The 25,970-nt window shown below is 37.9% G+C and overlaps 1 protein-coding gene across 2 annotated transcripts in view; it reads right to left on the reverse strand.

The window, feature by feature from the left end:
• LOC121268672 (protein ROOT HAIR DEFECTIVE 3 homolog 2-like) overlaps nucleotides 1–25,970 on the reverse strand; it is a 32,757-nt gene continuing 6,787 nt past the window's right edge. The window contains exons 2-22 of one of the 2 annotated variants that reach the window (XM_041173008.1): nucleotides 22,467–22,533; nucleotides 22,249–22,351; nucleotides 19,880–19,950; nucleotides 19,554–19,617; nucleotides 19,408–19,473; nucleotides 19,247–19,294; nucleotides 19,099–19,161; nucleotides 18,962–19,018; nucleotides 18,401–18,559; nucleotides 18,249–18,317; nucleotides 18,041–18,132; nucleotides 17,478–17,556; nucleotides 5,953–6,118; nucleotides 4,103–4,227; nucleotides 3,337–3,599; nucleotides 3,129–3,225; nucleotides 2,876–3,055; nucleotides 2,695–2,799; nucleotides 1,116–1,210; nucleotides 890–986; nucleotides 1–448 (exon numbers count right to left, since the gene is read on the reverse strand). In XM_041173008.1, coding sequence (XP_041028942.1) covers nucleotides 149–448; nucleotides 890–986; nucleotides 1,116–1,210; nucleotides 2,695–2,799; nucleotides 2,876–3,055; nucleotides 3,129–3,225; nucleotides 3,337–3,599; nucleotides 4,103–4,227; nucleotides 5,953–6,118; nucleotides 17,478–17,556; nucleotides 18,041–18,132; nucleotides 18,249–18,317; nucleotides 18,401–18,559; nucleotides 18,962–19,018; nucleotides 19,099–19,161; nucleotides 19,247–19,294; nucleotides 19,408–19,473; nucleotides 19,554–19,617; nucleotides 19,880–19,950; nucleotides 22,249–22,351; nucleotides 22,467–22,533 — 2,366 coding nt within the window. In that variant the 3' untranslated portion in view covers nucleotides 1–148. The remainder of the gene's footprint in view (nucleotides 449–889; nucleotides 987–1,115; nucleotides 1,211–2,694; nucleotides 2,800–2,875; nucleotides 3,056–3,128; nucleotides 3,226–3,336; nucleotides 3,600–4,102; nucleotides 4,228–5,952; nucleotides 6,119–17,477; nucleotides 17,557–18,040; nucleotides 18,133–18,248; nucleotides 18,318–18,400; nucleotides 18,560–18,961; nucleotides 19,019–19,098; nucleotides 19,162–19,246; nucleotides 19,295–19,407; nucleotides 19,474–19,553; nucleotides 19,618–19,879; nucleotides 19,951–22,248; nucleotides 22,352–22,466; nucleotides 22,534–25,970) is intronic. The other variant, XM_041173009.1, reaches the window with a different exon arrangement.

Genomic DNA, 25,970 nt, shown 5'->3' on the forward strand with positions numbered 1-25,970 from the left:
CTTTTTGCTTATTTGCCTTGTCCTTTCAGTTTCTCTTTTCTTTGGCAAAGAAGGGAACTTTAGAAAAGAAATGAATACGTGGAAAAGAAAAACATTACACAAGGGAGCAGCTATCTTAATCTGATAAAGAGCATACGTAAGTGTGATTTCATGAAGAAAACTCTGCTTCTTGAATGTTGGTAGTTCGCCTATGCATCAAACCAGTGCTCGAGTATTCAACACCACTTTCAGGGGACGAAATATTAGATGATACAGAGGACTCAGCTGTGCATGAATCGGGTTTTGGCCAAGGAGTTTGAACCCTGAAACCCTGAGAAGTCAGAGAATATGATGGTCCTGGTCTCTCTCTCTCAGGCATTGGGCGCCCTTGAGCTCCTTCAGCAACTCGTCTTAAAAGGTTCATCATGGTGGGAACAAACCTTGATGAAATTGAAAGGAGTCCAGCAAGCTGGCAACAAAGCAAACAAACATACAAAAACTTGAGCAAATCCTCCACGGACCAGGAAACTCTAAGGGACTAGCGTTTTAACAACCTGAAGTTCAAAACACTACTTTAGGTTCAACCAAATAGATTAATGAATTAACATACAGCCAAAAAGTTTGTAGGGTGCTTGGTGTAAACTGGGTTTTCATAACAAAATGAAAATTAGCAGATGATTATTACAAATATCATAGACTGATACGTGCTTGTACTGTAGGCTGTGTGGATGTTGGAGGTGGTACCATCTAAACATGGAACAAATAGCAGTTGCTTATAACATTCTAAAGGGTCTTATTTTGTAACTTGGAACTCGTAAATTAGGTTCTATCTTGTTTTATCGAAAGAGAAGTCTATTTTAAATAAAGAGAAAAAGTGATACGCGAAGAGTAGTTTTTGTTCTATACTCACAGTGCCATGTTGAAGTTCTCCACCTATATCCATCTGTACCCACAAAGCTTTCGACAGTAAAAATACAATAAACAAAACCATGAGATAGAGAGGATTCCTGTTTCATTTGAGAAAAAAGAAACCAAGTGTCAATGAACACAATAGGAGTCAAAGCCCAACATGTTAAGAACATCAAAATGTATAACTACCAATGCAGGAATTAAGCCCCTGGTTGAATTAAAACTACCTTAAAAGAAGCATAAATTCATTAAAACCAAGGACAATCATAGCCAGTATCGCCCAAGGAGGAGGCAACCAGTTGTTACTCTTCCTAAAAGCCTCCTGGCGGAAAAGAAAAAAAGGAAAAGAATAGAAAAAGAAAAGCAATCATTCATGAGTGTGCTCTTTTGGGATAGCTGCCAAGATAATGTCAAAAAGATCATGAGTGATTCTATAGCATCCTGCACAAAACTGCATACAAGGTAAACACAATGATCAAGAATCACACGCTGAAAATCAAAATAGGGGCATTTCACATCATAATCAATAATAAAAGTTAAAAGTTAAATGCTACCAACTCCCGATAGAATTAGTTTCATATAGGACATAGACCAAATTGGATACAACATAATCATTCATCAACTGCAACTTGGTGCAGAGGAGAGGCTTAAACAAACGAAGGTGAGATTATAATTTGCGGGAAAAAAAAATATTTAACATGTAACGTATCTAAATCATTATCTTAGTTGTGTATTTGATTCTTTTAGGACTACAGTACTTTTCCCAATATGCATCAAGTCTTCAGAAAACACAATGTCAGCAAACTCAGATTCCACGACACAAAAGTCTTGGCCTATAAGACTCCAATTCCAAAATGGAGAAATCTTGGCCTATAAGCACAAGAAAAGTGTAATCTTGGAAGCAAGTGTTTTCAATATTGCACGAGGCAAACGCAGCACCAAACAAGTTCCATAGAAGTAAATACTCCAGTTGAAAGAAAATTTATTAAAAATAAATTACTTAATTCAACACAGATTCTGCAACAAACTGCTGAACTACGATGGGCATGCTTCTTTCCCATAAATGCATAAATTATCATGTTTCCAAGTAGTCAACCATCCTGTTGTGACAAAGAGCACAGGAAAAATAGGAAATCTCTCAAAGGAAAGGGTGGTAGTATTTTGGCTCTCTGATCCTTCTTATTCCTTACTTCACATGAGCCTGCTTAACTCAAGCAATTGAGTCAAATTTTAAACTATCATCTATTCATCAAATGGCAGGTCTTTATTAAAAGATCTGGAATCATACTTGGTAACAGTTACCCTTAAAACAGCTTCTCAGACTCGCCTAATCTCCCCCTTTTCCGATATTCAACAAAATATTTCATTCAATTTTCAAACCATTTCCATGAAACTCAGAACTTGGCCCGAACACAAGCCTTTAACCTAATTTATAAATATCATTTCTACTGGATAATTATTCGTTTCCAGCTATGCAATTCCTCGGTTCAAACTACCGTAGTTAAGGAATTCGTTATTGTAAAGCTTGTTTCAAAGAAATCACAACTCAAACTAGTAGCAGAAACTCAGATATTGCATGCACAAATTAAAGTGCATGTCATGAAATAGCTTCATATGGTACTAAACCAAACTTTGCATACATTAAATTTCAAAGCTTCCAAGCTCTAGTCAGCACATAAAATTAAGAATAGTCAGTACATCATAGGCACAGGAACTTCCCAAACAAATGGAGAAAGTTATTCATTTTGAATGCAACAACCAGCAAGTAATTGCAATAAAACAGGAACAGAATGCATATGAATCTACCTGTGCTGAAATTGCTTGACTGACTGTATACTCAGTCTCGGCTTTAAACTGTCTCCACAAAGACTTGCACTGCACTGGTGTAATTAACGTATCCTTTGGGGAAACCTATATTATAGCTGATGCTCGATAAGTAATCAATTTGGTGATAAGAGCATTATGCCAAGACACTACCAGAACCCACTTGTAGTACCTCCTCCCATGTGCTTGAGGCAAGAGGGTCCGTATGCGCTCCAACACTCCTATCTTGAGAAGATGGAACCGTAAGAGTACCATCCATGAGAGATGAAAAAAGTAAATTTTCAATCATATCAGGCTTCTCATCCAAGCGTACGGCAGCCATGACAGATAAAAGCTTTAGAGCCTGCAACAGATAGATCATTGATGAACCAACAATTCATATTAAACTCCATTAATAAAAGCCATATGCAGATTACCGCCGAACGTGCATCCTTTGTAATAGTTCTAATATCTTCCTTCCCAGTCCAAACCCTAGGCAGTGAATCATTGTCATGATTGAATACAGTTGAGAACCTGAGATTTGTTAACCAAGGAGTAAGCCGTTAAAATACCCAAAAGCAAATATATATATATATATATATATCAAGAAAAGAAAGAAAAATTCCCTTTACTTAAGCTTGCTACCTATCCTTCATACGGATCAAAACTTTCCCAGCATCGTCTCTTGCCTTTTTCTCCACCAAGCTTCTAGCACAGTCCCTTAAATCTTGCATCATTTTGTCAAGTGTTGCTTGATCCAACTCAAAACCAGCAATGGTAGCTGAAAACTCTGATACAGCAACCTGAGTCTCACGTTTGAGAAGCTTTCTTATCGAAGCCCATGCATCATTCTGACCCGCTTCGAGTAGGGATTCGACAGGTTCTGTCAGTGCTAAGGCAAGTTGTTTCTGAGAAAAAAAATGTATCTGCATTTAGCACTATTTGAAAACATATGAATTGAATTGAAATTCATACCCAATTCTTTTTTGAAACCAAAAGCGATCGAATTAAATTTCAATTCGTGGGGCTTAGAAACATGAATAAAACTGAATTATAATTCAAGTGAACTAGCCAAACAAACGACTAAATCGCATCAAATTTGCTCCAGTTTCACTTAATTACAATTAGCAGAGCAATATTTACTAAACCCCAAAACTATCAGTATTTTGGGCACATGTATCAATTGAGTGCCATTTCAATTCGAATCCAATCTAAAACAGAGAAATTGATTGCAAAGCAAAATCAATTCATTTCATTTATGAATACATCTCATCATAATAAATTCAAATTCAATTCAATCAAGAACTGGTCCCATTCAGAGTCTCAGTGATTTGGCTTATATAGAGACATGATTCAAGGAACCCCGGTCCAAAAGGCAATCATGAATAGTTAGATTAATCAATAGCAATACCTCATAATTGGCCATCATTTCAGACAACTTTGCACTACGAACAGAGGATGCATGAGCATCAACATCACGACGAAGTTTGTCCCGGACTTTTGAAGCATCCCAATTAGCCTGTCGTATGGTAGCATCTAAAAGAAGAACATAGAAGGTCGCCGGTAAAGGAGGCAGATGCAGTGGACTAACAAGCATCCACGTACGATTTGAAAATAAATCATGCCAAATCAGTGAATAAAAGATGAAAGTGATAGATAACACAGAAGATGTCAAAGTAAATCTTACATCGTAAAGATTATGCTCCTAAGGCAAGTAAAAAGCAGTAGGTACAAGAAAACCCAAAATATCCTTTAAATAGGGGTTTAACGTTTTGTAATACTATGCATAAGGAACTTGAGATATTGATGTAAGAAGATGCATCATAAACCAAATCCATACCAAACAACTGCAACAATGAAAAGATTGAGTGCAGAAAACATTTTTTGATACTTGAACAAAACTTTATTGATAATAATAAATGGGCTTAGCCCAAGCACCCAGTTAAGAATTATAAATAGATACAAGGAACTCACAAAAAGTTAGCCCATTGAAATCTATGGCAATTGCCAATTGGGATTTCAGAAAACATATCATAGCAACAAAATCACATGCATCAAGCATAAAAAATGAGAAGACTAATGTACAGAGGGAGCATACCAAAAATCTGCTTAGTCATTAAATCAAAATCTGAAGCAATCAAGAAAATATTTTATTTTTTTATTTTTCTATAAAAAAAATTAAAAAGATGAAGGTGAAGGCTCATTGCCAAAGGCTATCATCATTCGATTGTATACATGCGAAGGGGACAAATGACGAGGAGTTAGAGCAGCATATGAGGCAGAAGGTTATTGATAGCAAGGTAAAAATAGATAGAGAAGCAAATTGCAAGTGGCACATGACTTAAACGTAAGATAAGACCCAAGTCCACAAACTACACGGACAGCAGTATTATGCAACCGGTACATGTAAACCTGTGCACAAATCAGACCCAATTCTACAAACTACATGGAATGGACGAGCTTAGAATGTTGTATGTTTTTCTTTCATACTTTATTCTATTGGTCGATTGTAATAGACCTCAACGGCATGAATATTCATGACTTCATTGTATCCCTAGTCATTATGCATAAGTGTTACTCTTATATATGTCCAGTGTACTTGGGCTATGCCTACTTTTTATCATGAATAAAATTCTTATCTACCGATCCCACAAAAAAGAAAAAAAAAAAAAAAAATTCTACAAACTACATGGACAGCAATGGTAATTGATTCAACTTTTCAAAGTGCCTACTCAAATTTCTTTAATGTTGACATATTGCACATCAAATCTAAAGTGTCGTAAACATATATTATGAAGCAGCTAGAAATTGCACAAGAAAAGGAAGAGTACAACCTCCTAATTCAATATATAGAATAAACAAAAATAATAATGGTAAAAACAGAGATAGAAGCAAATTGCAACTCGTACATGACTTACGCATAAAATAATATCCAAGTCCACAAACTACGTGGACAGCAATATTATGCAACAGGTACATGTAAACCTGCGCACAAAGAAGACCCAAGCCTACAAACTATATGGAAAGCAATAGTAATCCATTCAACTTTTCACAATGCCTACTCAAATTTCTTTAATGTTGACAATTCGCACATCAAACCTACAGTGTGTCATAAACATATATTATGAAGCAGTTAGAAAATGTACAAGCAAAGGAAGGTACAACCTCATTCAGGATAAAGAATAAACAAAAATCATTAGCATAGACATCAAACATAATTTGTGCATATGCTGTATTGATTAAAATTTCCTCAACTATCACCTGCACATCCTTGGTCAAACTCAAGCATACAAGAGCCAGTACAAGTACGAACGGATGCAGCAAAACCTTCTCCTTTGATCAGTGACTGCTCCAGTTTATTCTTAAAACTCTCAAGTGCTTTAGAACGCAGATGACCCAACATGGTGGAGTAAGCAGGGTGCACAAGCTGGAAAGTTCACAAGACAGCAAGAATCAATGGAAGATAAACTATAATCATAGAAATGCAAACTAACAAATGACATATTTCTCTGCAAGACTCAGATTTACAACTGTCTATTTCACACCAGAATATATATTATATTTCCAAGACCCTTGTGTGAAATAGAAGAAATATTAGTTTAAAAATGATTTTTTGCCACCAAGAAGAAGTTTAAGCTAAGAGTCCTTTTAGATAAAAACTAGATCGGTTTAGGACAGAAAAGCAGATCTGGTTAGGGAAAAAGAATCACATGTGATACTCGCTACTTGGAAGTTCCACTGTAACCCCCGGTTATTTATAAATAATACTACTAGATTATTATATTGTATACTTGGTTGCCTTGGTTGATGATAATATATTGTATATAAATTATGTATTTTATTATTATTTAGGAATAGTTAGAAAAGACTAGGATTCAGACCCTTAGAGAATTTAGTGTGCGAATTTCTGGAGCTTAGAATGGGTTAGGAAATGACAGTGGATTAGAATAGGGCGTAGAAACCAAAAATTAGTCCCAAGATCCTTAGGAAAGCCCAAACCGTGACTCAGACCATGAACCTGCACATAACCACCACAAATGACCTAAACCAGTTACAAGGGTAATTTACAATGATGTAATGCATGGGATGGAAGAGACACAAGTCCAACCGACCTTTCCATCCTATAAATACATCTCTTTCTCCTCCGGAAATCAGTCCCGATAGTTTTCCAGCCGCTTCACATTCATCATCTTCTTCTTCTCCTACTTCTTCTTTCTTCCCTCTCATTGCTGTGTTTGCTGCATGAGACCTGGCTCAACCTCGCAAGAAGACCAACGCTGCGAGGTTTACAGGGAGTTTGTGTTTTCACTGTGAAGTCGCTGTGTTCAAGGGCCACTAGGTCTCGTTCGTGCGCTGCTTAAGGAACACCAGTAAGTCTTTCATGTCGCAATACCCTGCAACCCGTACGTAACACACAGATCACATCACTTATGCTCTGTTTTGCTAACCAAAAACAGAGGAGCATAAAGGTTGTTGTAATGCAACCTTGCATACTTGACCACCCCATGAACATGTCTTTAGGTGTTGCCAATCATAAGAACAGGAAGGGAAGCCGCTGCATCGTCACCCCACGTCTACACACACCACCGCAGTAAGTTTCCTTGTACGCACGAATTCATGTATTCTCTCCCTTCACATACAACCCTTAGACAGACTTTAGGGATCTAGGAGAGTACAAGCGAGGAGAGAGTTGGGAAGGAAAGGCAAGGAGAGAGGGGGGCAAGGAAGGGCAGCGAAGTGATAAGGGAACAAGTGTTAGGCGAGCAAGGTGCTAAGCAAGCAAAGTGTTAGGTGAGCAAAGTTTGGGCGAGCAAAGTTTAGTAGGCGAGCAAAGAGTCATAGTTCAGGGAACTTAGATATCCCGAGGTTTAGTGCACGATGCATATTACACATAATGTTTAATGATTAAGAATGCTTATATACTATTGCCTAAATATTATAGGCTCGGTTTAAAACTTGGAGACACGCATTGTTATCTTAATTTACACGAGAACCGAGGTAAGTAACTGTGATCATGCTCTTCACACATTGCTTTATGTAAACTGTAAGGTCTGTTTTGCAACTGTATATGCATAGTAAATGTTATAAAGGAAAAAATATGTATGAGTCATTATTGGAAGCCCCTTCCATGAATCCTATCTACAATGAAAGTACTTGTAAGTGATTTTAGGATCAGCATGAATGATGATGCAACTGAATATTATATAGTATAACTATTTATTTTAAAGAATGAAAGGCGAGGTAAGGTAAGGTTAAAGAAAAGAAAAGAAAATGAAAAAGGTATGTCTGCATGTGCTTGATGAAGATAATGAATGAACCATATGATAGTGAAGACGATACCATGTGGTTGAGATAGATTGCAATGTCGGAATGCATCACTGGTGGTGCATCTAGTGATGTCCCATTCTTGAAGTTAGGTTCTTATCCTCTAGCTACGGGAAGAGCCATTGATTGCAAGGGTCACTAACCCTAACACACAGGGGTAACAATGTATAATAGCCATTAAGGATGAGGTTAAGGTAATGAATGCTATGAGGTTAAGGAAATGAATGTTCTTTAAAGCTTTGAAGTGCATGCTTATGTATGTTGTAAGGTAGCGCCTTCTCAAAAATGTATTGATAACTGGAAACCCTAAATTGTTATTATGTTTACTACATAATGTGGTTCTTACTAAATATTCGACTCATTTTAGTTCATTTATGTTTTTCCTACCCTAGGTGTAGAAGTTTACAAGGAAGCTGTGGGCGAGGATTCTGTTATGGGAGATGACAACGACGTTGAGGCACCGAGCAAAGAAATTTGATTTTTAATTTACTGATTTTAATGAAACTTGTAGTCCAAGACAGTTGACTTGCTTTTAATAAGTGCTTCCAAACAATGTTATTTTGAGAGCTTACATTTTTATAAACTCCTTTGTTTTTATTTTATAAATGTATTGAATCTTTTATACCTGGCGCAAAAATGAAATGTTTTAAGGTTAGTAGCGTCCAACTTACCTAGCTTTACAAGCCCTAGAGGGATGGGGTGTTACATCTACTACTTTTAGAAGAGTTTGGGAACCTCTATGAGGATTATGCCAAACCGGGGGACGGAATCCCCACGCGGGCAGTACACTGGCAACAAGGAGATGGCCAGGCGGACAATGTGTAGCCAAGAAAGAAGTAAGGAGAGCAGCACATTGTAGAGAGCTTGGTAGACGCGCGTAACACAAGGAAACTAAGGGAAGGTTCACCCTACACTAGGCGAGCAAAGGACGTGTTGACCGTACGAAAGGCGAGCAATGGGCAAAGGCAACCACGGTGCAAAGTGGGGAGCACTCCTAGATAACACGGAGGAGCTTAGAGGGCAGCAAATGACATACCCAAGGACATGCTCCATCAAAGATGTTACAACAGGAGCACGCTTGGGAAAGGAGGAATATGGACCATGCAGGCTATATTGTCTAACATCAGAACTAAGACCTAGTGCCACGTGGGCGATTCTTGTAAGGAGGAGGATTGCGGGTCTAGTCCCAAGGCAAGCTGCAAAGATGTGCGCACTTTGTCCCATAATTCCACTCAACATCTACCATTCTTCAGTCTGGAGGACACATGGATGACCGAGATTTAAAGATTCCTTTTCAGTCAATCAGAGGTCAGGAACCGGTCAGGATTGTAACTAACAATTCTGTTGTATAAAAGACATTGGACAATAGTCAACATCTCACTTTTGAGATTGTAAAATGTTTCTCTTTTCTTTCTTCTTCCGTTCGAGGACTTTGAGTAAACAAAGAGCTCAGAGCCTTCATTAACCGAGGGATCATCGCCACCAACACAACTATTAGTATTTAGAATACTATTAAGGTAGATTTGCTCATACAATGATACTAGAAATGTGGGGTAAATGTATATGGGTATGTCAGAATTTGCATTTTCTGCTTCTCACCTTTTTCTTTCATGAAAGCACATATTTGCTCACAATGAATATTAATATACTTTGACATTGTGACTTTCAAGTGATGTGGCTTTTCAAAGAGATATGATTTCAAAGTGCTCTGTACTCATGGGATCGGGTTGAGGATTCCCTATACCATTCCTAAGCACACATTACCACGAGTTTCATATGAGTAGAGAGATTTCCCATGATGATCGGGGTAGAGCATTTCCGTATGGCTTCACATGATAGCATGGGTAGAGAGAGAGTCCCCGTGTTGATCAAGTGGAGCGTACTCTGTGATGTTTTGGTGGAAGTGTTCCACATGTTGACCAGATAGAGAGATTCCCCGTTGTGTTTTGGTGAATGTATTTCACGTATTGGCCAGGTAGAAAGATTTCCCGTGTCAAATGGGTAGAGTGATTCTCCGTACTTGGTGTTCTTTTGATGGTTCCTAGATATGTATTTTGCTTAGAGGGTGATTCCTCGCCACGCTTATGAATATATGTGTTTTGTTCAGAGGGTGATTCCTCGCCTTCCTTATGAATACATGTGTTTGGCTCAAATGGTGATTCCTCACCATGCTTAAGATATGTGTTCTTAGCTTTTTTACATAAACTTGTGCATTCATATTCATTATCATTGTCTCTCATTATTAGTATTGTTATGGATTTTAACTTACTAAGATTTCATTAAAATCTAACTGTGGTAGTCCCACTATGGTTTCACTCCTCTGAACCGTAGACTTTGAAGCAGATGTAATCTAGGAGAGCTACCCCAAGGAAGAAAGACCTAACCAGCCAGAGGAATAGCCACGGGTGCCTATCTCCATTTAGTTTATATCTTTGTAAATTTTAATATGTTTATTGTAGTTAGGCGACAAACTTATAGGGCTCAATACCTTATGATGTGAGTGATGAGCTTATGATGGTGTGTAATTACATTTGGGACGAAGCAATAGTGACATATGGATATTATTATTAATGGAGTGTTTGTACATTTCTCTAGTACTAGATTAGTCTCCAACTAATCCACCCCTTATTCCGCTATGATTTTTGTTACGCACGTGCGCTTGACCTACGGGCACACAAGATTCCCACGATCATAAGAGATATAACAGACTGGCTCACATCCTGAGCACCACAGTTCCTCGCCGGAGATCTACCAGGGGTGCCACAACCTCAAACTTAGATGACACCAACCTTTATGATATGGGGTTTCAAACTTTTAGAACAGAAGCGCTAGAGTCTATAAGTCAAAATACAAACAGCCTCCAGCTGAGAGAGACCCTCCAGCAACCCTCTGTGAATTTATTTTCCACAAAGTCATACCATAGCCTCTCCAGAAAATCAAAACCTGCCCTTTTACCCAACTGCTATACCTATCCAGCATAAAACCCAAAAATCCTTTCACAAAATGACTCTTCAGACCCCACAGGAGTTAGAGAGCAGATTGTGCAATTCTACAACTCTCTCTACTCTGAACGGTTCAGCTAGCTCCCCACATTAGATGGAATTTCTTCTAATGCTATTGGAGCAAAGGAATCCACGTGGATGGAACCAGAGTTTGAGGAGAAAGTGTTCCCCGAATTCTTGCAAGTTCTAAATGTGTAGAAGGCACCTGGTTCAGACAGTTTCTCTTTTACTTTTTTTCACCAGTCTGTACCTCAAGGCGGATCCAATGAGTGTTTTCCCTCAGTTCCTAGTTCAGGGAAAGTTTGAAAGAATCCTTAATGCCATGTTTATCACACCTATTCCTAAGAAAGCAGGGGCTGTGGAAGATTAAGAACCATTGCTGCCATACCAAGATCTTTACAGAATATATTTTTTCATCTTTTTAAACTAATTTCAGTTACCTTACGGATACAAAAACAGTACAAAATTTGAAAACAAAGACCACCGTGCTACTTGTTTCCAACTTCAATAGATAGCCACCAGGGCAGTTGCCTTTGTTTCCACCATCAATAGATAGCCACCTGGGTAGTTGTTTGAGGGCAGACAACAATAATCAAACCTAAATTCAGGACCAACAAGTCATGAACCCCCCCCCCCCCCCCCCCCCCCCAAAACAAATAAAAATTAAAAATTAAAAATGGGCTTTCTTAACCTTTAGCACACCTACTCAATCCATCACAAGCACACAACAAACACTGAAGAGAGCTTTTACACTGGAGAGACGCTTCAAGCCAGATGCAGTGGAAAACTTAATTTTACACCCTCCAATAGTTGGGCAACACGTCAATATGCTTAGCGTATACTCATGTACAACTGATAAAACTCACTTGTTGCATCTTCCTGTGGCTCTTTCTCCCCCGTCAATCTCTCTCTCCTCAACCTCATCTCTCTCTCCTATGTTTGTCACTCTCTCTCTCCTCAAAATAGGAATGGATAATATGAGAAGGAAAAAGAAAACACAGCTTCGTTGGCTCTGGTTCCGGCCCTTCGTTCTTGGGCTTTTCCGTTAAACTTCTGGCTGGGTAAGGTGTGCAGAATTTGGGAAGAGAATCAACCCATGCCATTTTGCTCTTGTGGGGTCGATTTCACTGTCATTTCCTTCTAAAATTAGTCTTCAACGCTGCTTCCACGCATCCAATTTCCATTTTGCCTAAACAAACACACTCACAGAGAGAGGAAACCCAAATCACTTATAAAAAAAAAAAAAAAAAAAGACTTCGTCTTAAAAAACCCAAAACTTTCTTCCAGTTTCACAGCCCATAAGCCGTACCTGAATACAAGGATACGTTGAGAAAGGAATGGGAGTGATGGTACGGGTTGCACAGGTGGGAGGGATGGATCAACTGAATGTATGGTGGAATTGGGAGAAAAGCATTGAACAAGGGTTGAAAGCGTCCATAGACCTTACGAAAAGTGCCCGTTTCAATCTTCTCTCTCTCTCTCTCTCTCTAAGTTTACTGCATTTTTTTCTCTTCTCTCTCTTCAAGCCAGTCGCTTTCGCTTTCTCTCCCCTTGAGGGAAGAGGTAATGGGCTTGAGGACAGAGGAAAGGGAAGATGTAACAAGTAAATTTTATCAGCTCAGTTTGGGTCTACGGTAAGAATATTAGAAATGTTGTGTGTTCCCCTCTGGTTGGAGGGTGTAAAATTGAACTTCTCACCACATCCAGTTTGAAGTTTCATTTTACACTGGTATGTGAAAAGGAAGCAAGCTATGTGAGATTCACAAACCTCCAGACAATCTGTACTTCATCTCCATTTGTCTCTCATTAAACAATTGATGAACCCTAACAAATAGAGAAAGCAATAAACTGCTAAAGTTTTAAACCATACTGTTTAGTTCAAACATATTTAGGTGTACATAACTAGGGTCTTCAAATACTCCTAGCAAAATCTTTCGATTATAATATTAACTAGAAAAACAGTCTCCCGCTGGTTATGGAAACGTTTGTTGCCTCTATCTAATTAATTTTTTTAGGAAAGGTAGAGTTTCAGTTCTCTTTGGAGGATAATAAATATATTAAGGGTTCGCAAGAAGTGTAGGGTTATAGACATCAATAGCTGATATAGTTTCTCAAAACTTGCCAACAAAACAAAACCAACAGCAAAACCAGTTCAGGTTCACAAGTGACATCCAAACCCTAGTTACCCTACCCTTTCCCTTCCTATAATGCAGGAATCACAAAAAACGCTAGTCAATAAGTTCAGAAGACACACATTTGTGTCTCTCCTAATTGCTATGGAAACAGAGTTATGGTTAACCACACATCCCCAACTTATTAATAGCTTGATGCCATTTACATTCGAGGCCATAGCATTGTTTCTCCTATTTGAATTAGCCACTTGGTGAAGAAACTTAGTGCACTTATCACCCTCCCTGAACCACAACACTATTGATTTTGGTCTCCAAGAAACCTTGTCTGGTACGGTAAGCCTTTCCAGCTCACTATTAGTTAAACCCTTTCTTGCTTTCTCTTCATCGCCTGATGCCCTCTTCTCATATATGGCATCAAAGCTTCTGGTCTCAGCCAGAAGAAGTTTTTTCCTTTTCCCCACGTGACAAAACAACTCTTCATTCCAAACCTTCAAATATGTTTTCAAAGCTTTGAGCTTCTGTTCCAGGACATAACTAGGAACCCTAAAAGTAGTATGAGATTCACAACTCTTTCACCTTATCCACAAAGCCTTCTGATTCCAACCACGCATTCCTGAACTTAAAGTGCCTTCTATACCTATGAAAGTATCCATACTCAAGGAATTTAAGTCAGGTTTTTTTCCTTTCTTTTCTTTTCTTGTTTTGATGAACATGTGATTCGTTGTTTACTTTGCTCCTATACCTTTTTCCTTTACTTACAATAGGAATTAAAGAAAAGTACAGAGGATGAGAGAGAGACTAACAGAGAAAGTAAAAAGAAGAAGAAGAAAAGAGGTAAGTAAAAAATACTTCAACCCTAAATACTTAATTGGATTGATAGTATTTGCCTGTTTGAGAAAAAAAAAAGATGTTCTGTGAATTTCTTAAATTGGATAATATCATGTCATTCTTTTTATTTATTTATTTATTTATTTTAGTTAGTTAGCCTACGATCATGGTCTGAGTTAGGCCCATAAACTCCTACAAATGCCAAAAATATTCCATGTTTAAGTGCAAGCCACCATGAATTCCCCTATAAACGTCCATCTTTTCTACCACTCTTCTAGCCCACACACGAAAATCCCTCTGGAAGCCCCATGAGATTATAAACAACATCAATCTACTTGGTGCAATCCCCATAAGTTGAGAATAGTGCTGCTAGCCACATACTCAAGTTTAGTTTCCTGAAGACAAATGAGATCAGCCTTCCATTCTCTAAGCTAAATCGCTTGTCTTCCTCATTCAACCCTCTCACATTCCAACATAACATCATCAACTTAATGGGGAACCAAAGCACCCCTCCCTTTTTCCTTAAATTCTCCTAGACTTTTTTTAAAAAGAAATCATAAATTTTATTGATTAGAAAGAATAGATATAGCCCATGGAAAATGGACGCATACAAGAGAGAAACCTTGTTAAGAAATGTGAGCAGATGCAAGGAAATCATGAAAGCTTAGTCCATTGAAACCTCAAAAGGAACAAAGTGTTGATGAAGGGGTGCCTACGTTCATCCATTGTCCTTTCACAATTTCATAATTCCAACCATTCCTTTCCTTCCAAATGTACCACAATAAGCATATGGGAACCATCTTCCACATTGTTGTGCTTTGTAGACTGCTATATAGAACCCTCTAACTTGCAAATAGATTTACCAACCTTCTTTCCATAGCCCATCCCAACCCCACTCTACCATAAAAGTCATTCTACGAGGCTCCAGAAACCTTACAATGAAGTAGTAGGTGGCCAATCAATCCCTCACTCTTTTACACATACAACACCACACCACAATGATCTGACGCTTCCTAAGGTTGTCCATGGTAAGGATCTTCCCTAAGGAAGCTGTCCATGCAAAAATAAAAAAGCAGCTTTTACTGCCACCTTAATCCAAATTTACAGAGTAACCCTCTAGTTCTTATAATTTATAAAGCTCTTCAGCCTCTTTAATTTTTAGCAACCTCTATATGAAACTCTAGAAGATAGCTTCTAGGTGGGTTCTTTTGGTGACGGCAGACTTCGATGATGGTAAGCAAAGCCACCAATTCTTCCTGAAATCCCTCACAAGAAGACCCCACACAGCTGTAGAAACCTTTTATCTCCTGCAAAAACCACTTCAATAACTCCTGCAAAGGTGCAAAACCTCCTCAATGACACCAAGGGGGCTACAATTCAATGGTTTGCCATAACTCGAGCCTTCCTGGTTAGAATCAAATCCCCTACTAAGGTGCACTGTTGGGCTGGCTCCAACCTCCTCAATGACAGTGAGGGTGCTGCAAATGGGATTGGTGAAAGCGCTAGGGGCACTTAAGCACCATTTAGAGCCAAGGCACAAAGCAAAAGCGTGTGCCTCGTTGAAGTAAAGCGTATATTTTTAAAATTACATAATAATAATAATAAATAATTCACAAAATGCAATAAAAAAAGGTTTAAAAAGCAAGATGGTAATGTATTTAGCCTATTGAGTCAATATATTAGAGTAATGCAACATGAAAATCATGTAATCAACCAATTGCATAAAATTTAGGATATTTTGGTCAAGAACCCTTATGCTTTGTTTAAGATCCTATAAACGTTTTTTGAGAAATAACCCTTGTGGTATGATCTAATTAGAAAGAAGACTGTTGATTTTGTTATCTGTCAACGTTAATTGAAAACATGTAGTAGCCTCACGGATTTTATATAATTCTCTTGTGCTTTAGTCTATGATAACCATTCATCAAATATACATATATGTATATATATAATATGATAGTCATAATCAAGTTTAAGTACATGGTTGAACCATTGAACCACTGTGTCCAAACATCAGGTATACTGCATGTATACATATTACGTGCATATGTATCCCAACCTCTTCTTATGTGCTTCCACAACCCCACTCCATAAGGCCCACCCACCTCATTAGAACACCATCCTCCCCATGGTTCCCCATGCTTCAATTTGATGACGATTTTCCACAAGGCCCCCTGTTCATAGTGATATCTCCATTACCATTTACCAAGCAATGCTTTGTTGAAGGATTTCAAGTTCCAAATGCCCAGACCTCCTTCTTTGATGGGAGAACATATTGTGGCCCATTTCACCAAATGAAGTTTAAACTCTTCATTAATTCCCCCCATAAGAAGTCATGCTGGAGTTTTTCCTAGTATTCACTCTTGTAAATGGTTGCAAACGCTCATCTGTCCACGAATACGCTTCCCTCCTTTTATACTTCAAATACCTCTTTTCTCTTTTTTTGATTTAAATCATTATGCGATGAGCCACCTTGGCGGGGAGCGGGAATAATGAAAGGAAGTAAGTTGGCAAATTGGAAAGAGTACTTTTAATTAAAGTGACCCTACCACCTTTGGATAAATACATCATCTTCCAACTAGCTAATTTCCTCTCATTTTTTCTAGCACATCATCCCAAATAGATTTCGATTTGAATGCAGTACCCAGCGGGAAGACCAAGATATTTCATGGGCAGCTGAGATATCTTGCATCCCCAAATGGAAGCTAAACTCTCCCCATTAGGAACATCCCTCACTGACACTACTTCTGATTTGGACAAGTTCACCTTCAAAGCATAACAGTAGAGCCCTCAAAGCTCAAATTTGATCAACACAAAAGATTAAATGGAAGGTTTGAAAAAAACCTAAATGCAACTTTTATAGCGCTCATACCAAAAAAATCTAGCGTGGTAGAGGTAAAAGATTATCGTCCCATTAGCTTGGTGGGCTGGTTGTACAAAATTCTTTCCAAAGTATTGGCGAATAGGTTGAGCAAAGTGTTGGAGAAGTTAATATCGAAGCCTCAAGAATGCCATTGTCAAAGGTAGTCAAATCCTTGACTCGGTGCTTATTGCCAACAAATCTTTGGATAGTAGACTCAAGTCGGGAGAGCCAAGGCTCTTGGGCAAGCTAGATATGGAAAAAACATATGACCATGTGAACTGGAGTTTCTTACTTTACATGCTCGTGAGATGTGGCTTTGGTACGAAATGGTGTATATGGATCCATCATTGTATCTCTACAGCATGTTTTTTAATATTGTAAACGACACTCCAAAGGGCTTCTTTAAAAGCCCACGAGGATTGAGACAAGGTGACCCTCTATCTCTACTACTTTTTGTTTTGTGATGGATGCCTTTAGTAAGACGATTTCAAGTGTTGTGGAGGGTGGGTTCACATCTGGATTCTTGGTGGGAGAGGCAACTACTCGCTCACTCGACATATCTCATTTATATTCGCCACATTAAATGAATCTGTGTAACAATAGAAGATAATATTATAGTGGTGAAAGAAGCCTTACATCCAGTGCCTTTGACTCTAGTTGCTGTCGTTTTGCATTTCGAACACCTTCATCAAAGTAGACTGCCTCCATGTCATATCTGTTGGGTTGAATTAAATTGTGACAGTGCAAAAGCAAGGTTAGAGCACACAAAATCAAGTTAGAAAAGAAACATAATCCAACACTATTGACATCAATATACAATTAGATCTTTGGATAAAACCACCACTCCTGATTGAGACTCTCGTTGCTGATTTTATCAGGGCAATAATGATGGCAAATATGCAGAGCTGGGACGCACTCAGATTTAAGTACAAAACAAGGGGTGAGTTCAGAACTTGATTCAAAGGATGTAATTAACAGTTTCCCACCAATATGTTGGACAAAAACTCTAAATGACAAGTGGTAACAGTGTTTCAGCTCACATATCATAGGGTAAACATCTTAAGCAATGAATATATTAACAGGAACTCTCCATTTGCCACATGTAGTATGATATAACAAGCCAAGAAGTACAAAACTATTGCTCCTAAATTAGCATATTTAGGATATGAACATTAATGGATATGCAGAATGGAACTAACTCCGACAAATATGCTTCTAAAATTGAGCTGAGCCTTTTCCCAAAAGCCAATACTGGTCCTGCTTGAACAGCTGCTTCCAATTCCAACCAGCCCTGAATTAAATTCAGGTCATGACAAATAAAGATGGTCAGTCTAGAAGCACTTATGACACAGAGAATATATAAATGAGTACCTTATCGGAAAGAAAAAAAAAAAAAAAAAAAAAAACCTTATCAGAGGTCAAGCGACTTAGCTTCTCATTGGAAATCTCATCACAACGGACAGTGGCAACCATTATCTGATAAACAAACAGATAAATGCGTGTGAAACCCTACACTTCCAAGAAGGAACAGAAATGGAAGATGGAAGAAAACATAAAACCTTATGAGCAGGGAGATCCAGATCCTTATTCTCTTTTATAACTTTCCATATCTGCTGTGCGCTGAAAGAAAATCCAGATGCAGGAACAACTCCACGTCTATCACCCGCAAGCCCTCCTGGAGAAATAGAATGAAAAAATTGCTGCCTCAGTTGAGCAACCTGTATAAGACAGGGTAGCTGTAAGCCTATAAATACCACTATGAACGCAACAAAATCGAATCTTCTAAGAATTGCTCAACTGAGGCCTTGGTGTCGAGGATTGTAAGTTCCAATAAACCTTTTAGAAGTAAGATAGTTTATTATAAAATGCCAAACAAGTATCCTGTGGTACAAGAGAAGCATACAAGTAGCTAAGCGAATAAAGTCACATTTTAAGGATTGTGATAATGAATATAAAATTTCAAGCAATGAAAACAGTAGAGGGGTGCTTCAAGAGCAGATAGCAACTTTTCATATCAATATATTTAAACATGCTCATATAAACATATATAAATAAATAAAAGAATCTAGACATTATAAATTAAAACACTTCATGAGCTGCTGCTTATATTAATGGACTACCTCCTCTTTGAACTTCTCCTCCTTCTCTTCATAACTCGATAAAGCAGTGATTACAACCTTCATATCAAAGTAAATCAAGATATAAACTAATTACCAAGAAAACAAAGAGCACCACAACCAGTCAGAGAGTATATTACATTGAAAAATTCATCAAAAGGAGTATTCTTATGGGCCTGGGGCTTGGGAACTGCATCCCATATCTGCAGAATATATAACCTATCAGAAATTTTGAAAAACAAAATTATGAGTAAGAATATAAATCTCAGTGTGAGCATGAAAGACAACCTTCTGAATATCTTCCCTTAAAATAGGCTCCAAATGTTCAAGTGGGGTCTATATGGACAGACACAGGACAAAAATTAATGCATAAGAAAATGGTGCATTTGAAGAATAGAGGATAAAGTATATTTGGTAACATCTTGCGAATATTTTGACTTAGTGCAGACCTTTGTTTTATCACGTATGACAAATAGGAGAGTTGTTTTACGGGGGCTAAACAAACGCATCATCACCTACATACAGTACAAAAAAACCAGGTGGTCATATACTGATCAAGAAATCGTGACTAAAAGCAACATAGCTAACACAGCACCTGAAAAACTATTTTTAGAAGAGGTTTATTTGCAGCTTGCTCCCGACCGATATCATGGCACCACCTGTAAAACAGATCACATCTCCAGTCGGAATCTAGCATGATTTCTCGTTACATATACATCCATAAATATGCATATGTTGCATTCATATGTAAACAATATGTCAAATTCTTTATTTTTCTTCAACCCCAATGAAACTGCAAACCAAAAGTTTATCATTTGAACATCTTCTATAATCATGAAAGCACAGTCCTTTCTGGAGACTCATAGATTTGAATTAAACAAAAAAAGAAGGATAATGTTAAAAACATTAAAAAAAACTTACATATTTATCAGCACAATGTCAGAAATTGCCAAAGCAAATAGAGCACTTTGTTTCTCGAATGTAGTATCATCCTGGTGAGACAAACAAAACACCATAAGCATGGACAAAATTCCTGCAGTACTATGAGTTTGATAAAAAAAATATCAAGTTACTTATCCAAAAAGAAAATTCTGAAATGAAAGTTCATCCATCCTGTTGCTAACACAAGAAACCAGCTATAGAACCAAGTGTGACGGGCCTCGACAGTTCACAGATGTTCACATGCATCATTGATAAACAACAAGTGTAAAGAGACTGCAGTGTTTAACAAATTCTTGAAAACACCACAATCCATAATCTATCATTGCTGAAAGAGGCCCATGTTAGGCCTGGCACAGTAGCATCCCACACCATGCAGTTCATCTGAAGACTTCTTGGATTCATACAGATAACAGTACAGATTTATTATCATATGATATGCTTAAGACATAATGAAGGATTAAAAGAAATGGAAAAAATCAGTAATTTAAGAAACAAAAGCTCGACTGTCAGGTTTTCTCAAAATCTTACAAGGGACTATGCTCAAGGGAAAGAGAAGCAATTTTAAAATTTTAAAAAATAATAATTATTATTTGACAGTGAATGGCTGAAATATCTTCCAAATCCACTGCTGTAAATATTTTTCCATGCCTATGTTCCAAAAATCAACTTCACCACAAAAGATAACAACAATATATGCTCAGATTGGCACAAAGCAGGGCTATCAATTCAATACTGGCATATCAGTCCCCACACTATTTTATGCTGTCTTTCAGAAAGTATAAACTATTCATCCTATTGGCAAGTTTCCCCTTTTCATACCACCACTATGTAACTTGCACCAGTTGTTCTCCATAAAAGGTAAGAGGGACACCGGCAGCCAGGATGAGAGAGAATACAAAGTCATAATTTCTTTTGTGATAGTAATTTCGCGAAAGCACTGAGGTCTGTGAATTGAACATATGTAGATACACATGCACATATGAAACTAACACAAGTCCCTCCCCAAAAAGGTGAGGCTAACAAAAAACTAATCGAGGAGAGCAAAATTCTATTCAGGCCCCGTTTGGATTTAGAGATGAGTTGAGATGAGTTAAATAAAATATTGTTAGAATATTACTTTTTAATATTATTATTGTTTTGGAATTTGAAAAAATTAAATTGTTTATTATATTTTGTGTAGAAATTTGAGAAAGTTGTAATGATCAGTTGAGATGAGTTTCCAATCCAAACCGGGGTTCAGTTTGGAGGAGAAGGAATGCTGTGATATCTGCCCCTACATAATGCTGGAGAGTGAGCTACTGTAACAACTCAAAGATGGCTTTCAGGTGCCATTGGTCAAGATTGGCATCCATAAGTTTTGCTGAATAAGCACAAAAATACAGAGAGAAGAGGGAGAGAGGGAGAGAGAGAGAGAGGGGTTTACTCAGTGGTATTCAAATTTTTTGGTCTTCCAAGCACAATAACCAGTGAAGAGGAAGATCTTAAGAGAGGAAAATTACTCAAAAGAATCAAATATTTGTGGCATTTAGAAAACACACACACAGCCTAAAAGCAAGAAAGAAGGATAAGAGAACTACCCTGACAAAGTACTTCTAGAAGAAAAAACAAAGGAAAATCAGAGAAAGGCAGCTCAGCTTAGAACATTTAAAATGTGGCAAGTTCCTTTTCAAATCACATCACAATGAAATTTAAAGGAATAGGGACCATATGGGGGAATTCGGATTATGGTTGGGTTATAAGAGATGGCAATGGTGCTGTCATGTGGAATTAATTTGCTTTCGGATTTCGAGTTTTATATTGAATGGATGTAATCTCATTTTAACCCTCCCCCCTCCCCCCTTAAAGGCCTCAGCATGGGCCTTCCTAGACCTGTTAAATCCCTAGAAAGAAATGAAAACATATCCTAACCAAAAAGTTAATATATCAGATACCAAATTGTAACTTCTAACCCCACCTAACCGCCAAACTAACAAAATTCCACAATGGGATTTTCACAAGTTGCAAATGTATCCAACCAGACCACAAATCTAAAGTAAAAAATGAAGGAACAAGCTTATCAGAGCATACGAAAATACATGAAATCAATGAAGGCTCAGGTTTTTTATTTTGGGTGTGGCTGCATAAAAAGGTCTGTGTGAACAGTTCGTATCCTTAAATTTAAAATGAATATAGCCATATTTGGTTAACTTTTGACATCTACCGATGCATCTGTCATAGCAAATACAGAATAATTATTGCCACATAAATAGAATATGAAATCTCAACAAACCTGGGAGTAACGAAGCTCCATTTCTTCTGTTTTATCTTCTTTATACAAAAGCAATAAATTTTAATAAAATTATCCTTACCTCGCCTCTTTCCCTCCCATCAGTGCCCTCCAAATCCATGGCAACCGTCAAAGGCTCAATGCCGACACACTTAGCTATCCAAATGCCTTTGGTTGTTTGACTCCTACAATAAATCATAATTATATCGCCTGTCTCTCATTAGGAAGTCAACACAAACAGCCACAAGAAGCTACGGGAAAGTGTCATCTGGTGAAACATGTAATAAGAAACTAACCAACCTTCCCTTATATGCATCCATCTCCCTGAAATTTGTATGGAAAAGATGATTCATCAAGGTGCTCTTCCCTGCTCAGCAGGAGGAAGGGGAAAGAAAAGGGGAAGTTGGAAAAAGAAAAAAAAAAAAAAAGGGTATTTAGATCAGTTCACGAAATCAAATCGCACTCAAAGACACTCACTAAGAAGGGAAAGAGAAAACAACATTGATTAAATCATACTTGGTAATACTCTAATTCAAGCATCTCTCAAAAAGAAATCACTGAGAAACAGGAACCCCCCCCTGAGCAAACATAATCAACATGCATTAGCCACCCCTGAGGTTAACAAGAATCTCCCTTGCTTTTTTTCTTTTTTTCTCTTTTTTTTTTTTTCTTTTTTTTTTTTCTTTTTTCTTTTTTTATTTTTTTTTTGACATTAAATTGGCATTCCACCCCAAATATGTCACCTAAAAGCATAAGCTAATACAACATTATTTTTTCACCCTCTAATTGCCCATAGACATAAGACTTTTTTCACCTTTTTCTTTGATGATAAATCACAACTCATACCAAAAACGTAACAGATGAGAGGAGGCAAAATTTAATCATTCTCGAGTCAGGTTCAAGCTCAAACCATTGCTTTGATATCATGTTAAATCGTCACTTAATATTAAACCTAGAAAAAGAGAAAATGGAAATCTTCTCCTCCTCATCAATCCACTATATTTTCCCTTCCCTTCAATAGTAACACCTTCAACCTCAATCACTCTCACCTCAACCTTCCTCCGCTGATGGACCCTTTGAAGAACTAATTAATCAGATGATTAGGAAAGTTCATTAAAACTATTATTATATAGTGGTAACATATATTAATAGTGAATGTGCACCAAAGTTAAGATCGATTGCGACATCGTGGTTTTCATACTCAACATTGAAAGAATAGTGTTATTGACAAAAGGCAATTAGAGGATGCAATATCACGTCCAAGTTGTGAACAGAATATCAGTTCGAGGATAGAATAACAGAAACTTAACCAATACCATGCATAACTAATTTTCCCTACGTTGAAACCAGACTTGAACTGATTTATACCATACATTGCAGCAAATTGGATGGGATAATCATTAAATACCACAAGAAATGGAGAAGCGTGATTAACAAAGCTCGAGAGAGGTGAAGTGTAAGGAGTAAGGAGGAGAAGAAGTTGAGAAGGATTGAGCTGTGTAGTGGGTTCGTGTCGGTGAAGAGGTGAAGTCGAGGATTTAAAGAGAAGGCAAATCGGTGCGTAGCACTTTAGTGAAACGGTGCATAGTGAAAGTTAACGGAATTAACTAACTAGAGCAGTGGAACGGGCATTTGATCCTTGAGTGAAGCAGTGTGTTTTGCTTAAAAGGGAAGAAATGCAATGGAGGCCATTTTATGTTTCTTTTTCATCTGTTTGTATAAATACCGAAGTGAACTCTGATTCATTTGTTCAGTTGCTTAAAGTCCATTCTTGGAAGTGTGTGGAGGTTTAAGGTTCCTCGAAAACCTTATTTCAAGAATCAATAAAGTGGATTCTTGGTTTCTTTTCTTTCGTTTCTTGATTTCATTCTCATTCTTGTTCTTTCCTTGCGTGTGGAATTTTGGGTCTTGTATTGGTATCTCAGCAGATACCTTACAATTGGTATCAGAGAGGCCGATCCTCGCATGGCTGGAAGGTATGCATGGAGCTCTGAAGTCGTAGTTGGATGGGTCACAAAAGCAACAGGAAGCTGTTCAACGAAAGTTGGATGACCATCATCATGCAATTCACAATATTGCAAACATGTTAGAACAACTTTCTGATATGCTCAAGTCTTTGGTTGAAAGTAGACAGGTTGTACCTCCTGTTGAAGTTATTCATGGTAGTGGTAATGGGGTTCCTGAAGAAAGATCAGTTTTGCCTTGTGGGGTGAGGCTTGATTTTCCACACTTTTTTTTTTTTTTTTTTGACAAGTAAAAGATAAATTTTATTCAAACGAATGAAATAGGCATAGCCTATATACACATGAGGTATACAAAAGAACACCTAAATACATTCTAAAATCGCTAAATTAAGGATAAGAAGTCATGAACATTGTTTCCATTAAGCACAATGGCTGAAAACCAAAGCAATTACGTGTGTACAAAAAAATTCTGAAGCTCCTTCATTGTGCGCTCCCTATCTTCAAAGCACCGTGCATTCCTTTCCACACTTTGATGGAAATGCTGGATTTTTAAAGCCACCCAATTTTTTGATCTTCATCAAACTCCCTTGAATTAGAGGCTTTTAATGTCAACGTATCATATGGAGGGTGAGGCCTTGGTTTGGTACCAATATGCCTTAGATGGTGGAGTCTTTAATGGGTGGGATACATTCATCAATTATTTGCAAGTCAGATTTGGCCCCACAGCCTATGATGACCCTATGGAGGCCTTGACACGCCTCAAATAAACCACTTATGTGACCAGCTATAAGGCTCAATTTGAGGCTTTGTCTAACAGGCTTATGGGCTTGTCAGAGATACATAAATTGAGCTGTTTCTTGAGTGGGTTGAGGGATGAGATTCGATTGCCAGTTCGAATGTTCAATCCCAGTAATCTCAATGCAGCCTTTGGATTAGCAAAAATCCAAGATGAGTATGTGTTGGCTACCAAGAAGTCAGTAAGGAGTGGGGGAAATACTTATGATAGAATGCAATCTGATTCAGTATCAGAAGTGAACAGATTTCAGAAACCAATCCCTCCAGTCAAGAAAGTTTTTTCTACACAAATAGATGAGAAGAGGAGGAAAGGGTTGTGCTACCACTCTGATGAAAAGTGGAATCCAGCACACGTGTGTAAAAAACCTAAGGTGCATGTGCTGAATGGGGAGGAAAACTTGTCTGAGTATAGGAGGGTACTAAGGATGAGAATGCAGTGGGAGAGAAGGTTGGGAGTGAAGAGGAAAGTATGGAAATATCCATTCATGCATTGTTTGGATGCATTAACAACAACTCTATGAAGCTGCTGGGTAGAATTGGAGAGTCTTCAATGGAGATTCTAGTGGACTCTGGAAGTACCCATGACTTCCTAAATCCATTAGTAGTCAAGGCAGCTAAGTTGAGAGTGGAAAAGAGGGCTAGCATGCAAGTTAAAGTTGCCAATGGTGATACTATTTTGAGTCAAGCAAGATGTGAGGAGACTCTTAAGATCCAAGGATCTAAATTCAGAATTCATGTCCACGTATTGAGATTGGGAGGATGTGATGTAGTGCTGGGAGTTCAGTGGTTGAGGACTTTGGGACCCATTAATTGGGATTTCTCCACTATGGCTATGAGTTTCAAGTTGGGGCAGTCAGATGTGATTCTACAAGGGTTGAAGAATGTAGAATTGAATGTTAAAAATGGGGAAGGGTGCTTGAAATCTTCCCTAGTGAATCAACAGGGATGGTTCCTGAAGTTAGTGGCACATGATTCTCATCAAACTTTACACAGTGGGGTTGATGAAGTTACTGCAGTTGTTGAGCAGTTTGCTGAGCTAATGGGA

The sequence above is a fragment of the Juglans microcarpa x Juglans regia genome, chromosome 5S, assembly GCF_004785595.1.
Source record: "Juglans microcarpa x Juglans regia isolate MS1-56 chromosome 5S, Jm3101_v1.0, whole genome shotgun sequence".
Lineage (NCBI taxonomy): Eukaryota > Viridiplantae > Streptophyta > Magnoliopsida > Fagales > Juglandaceae > Juglans > Juglans microcarpa x Juglans regia.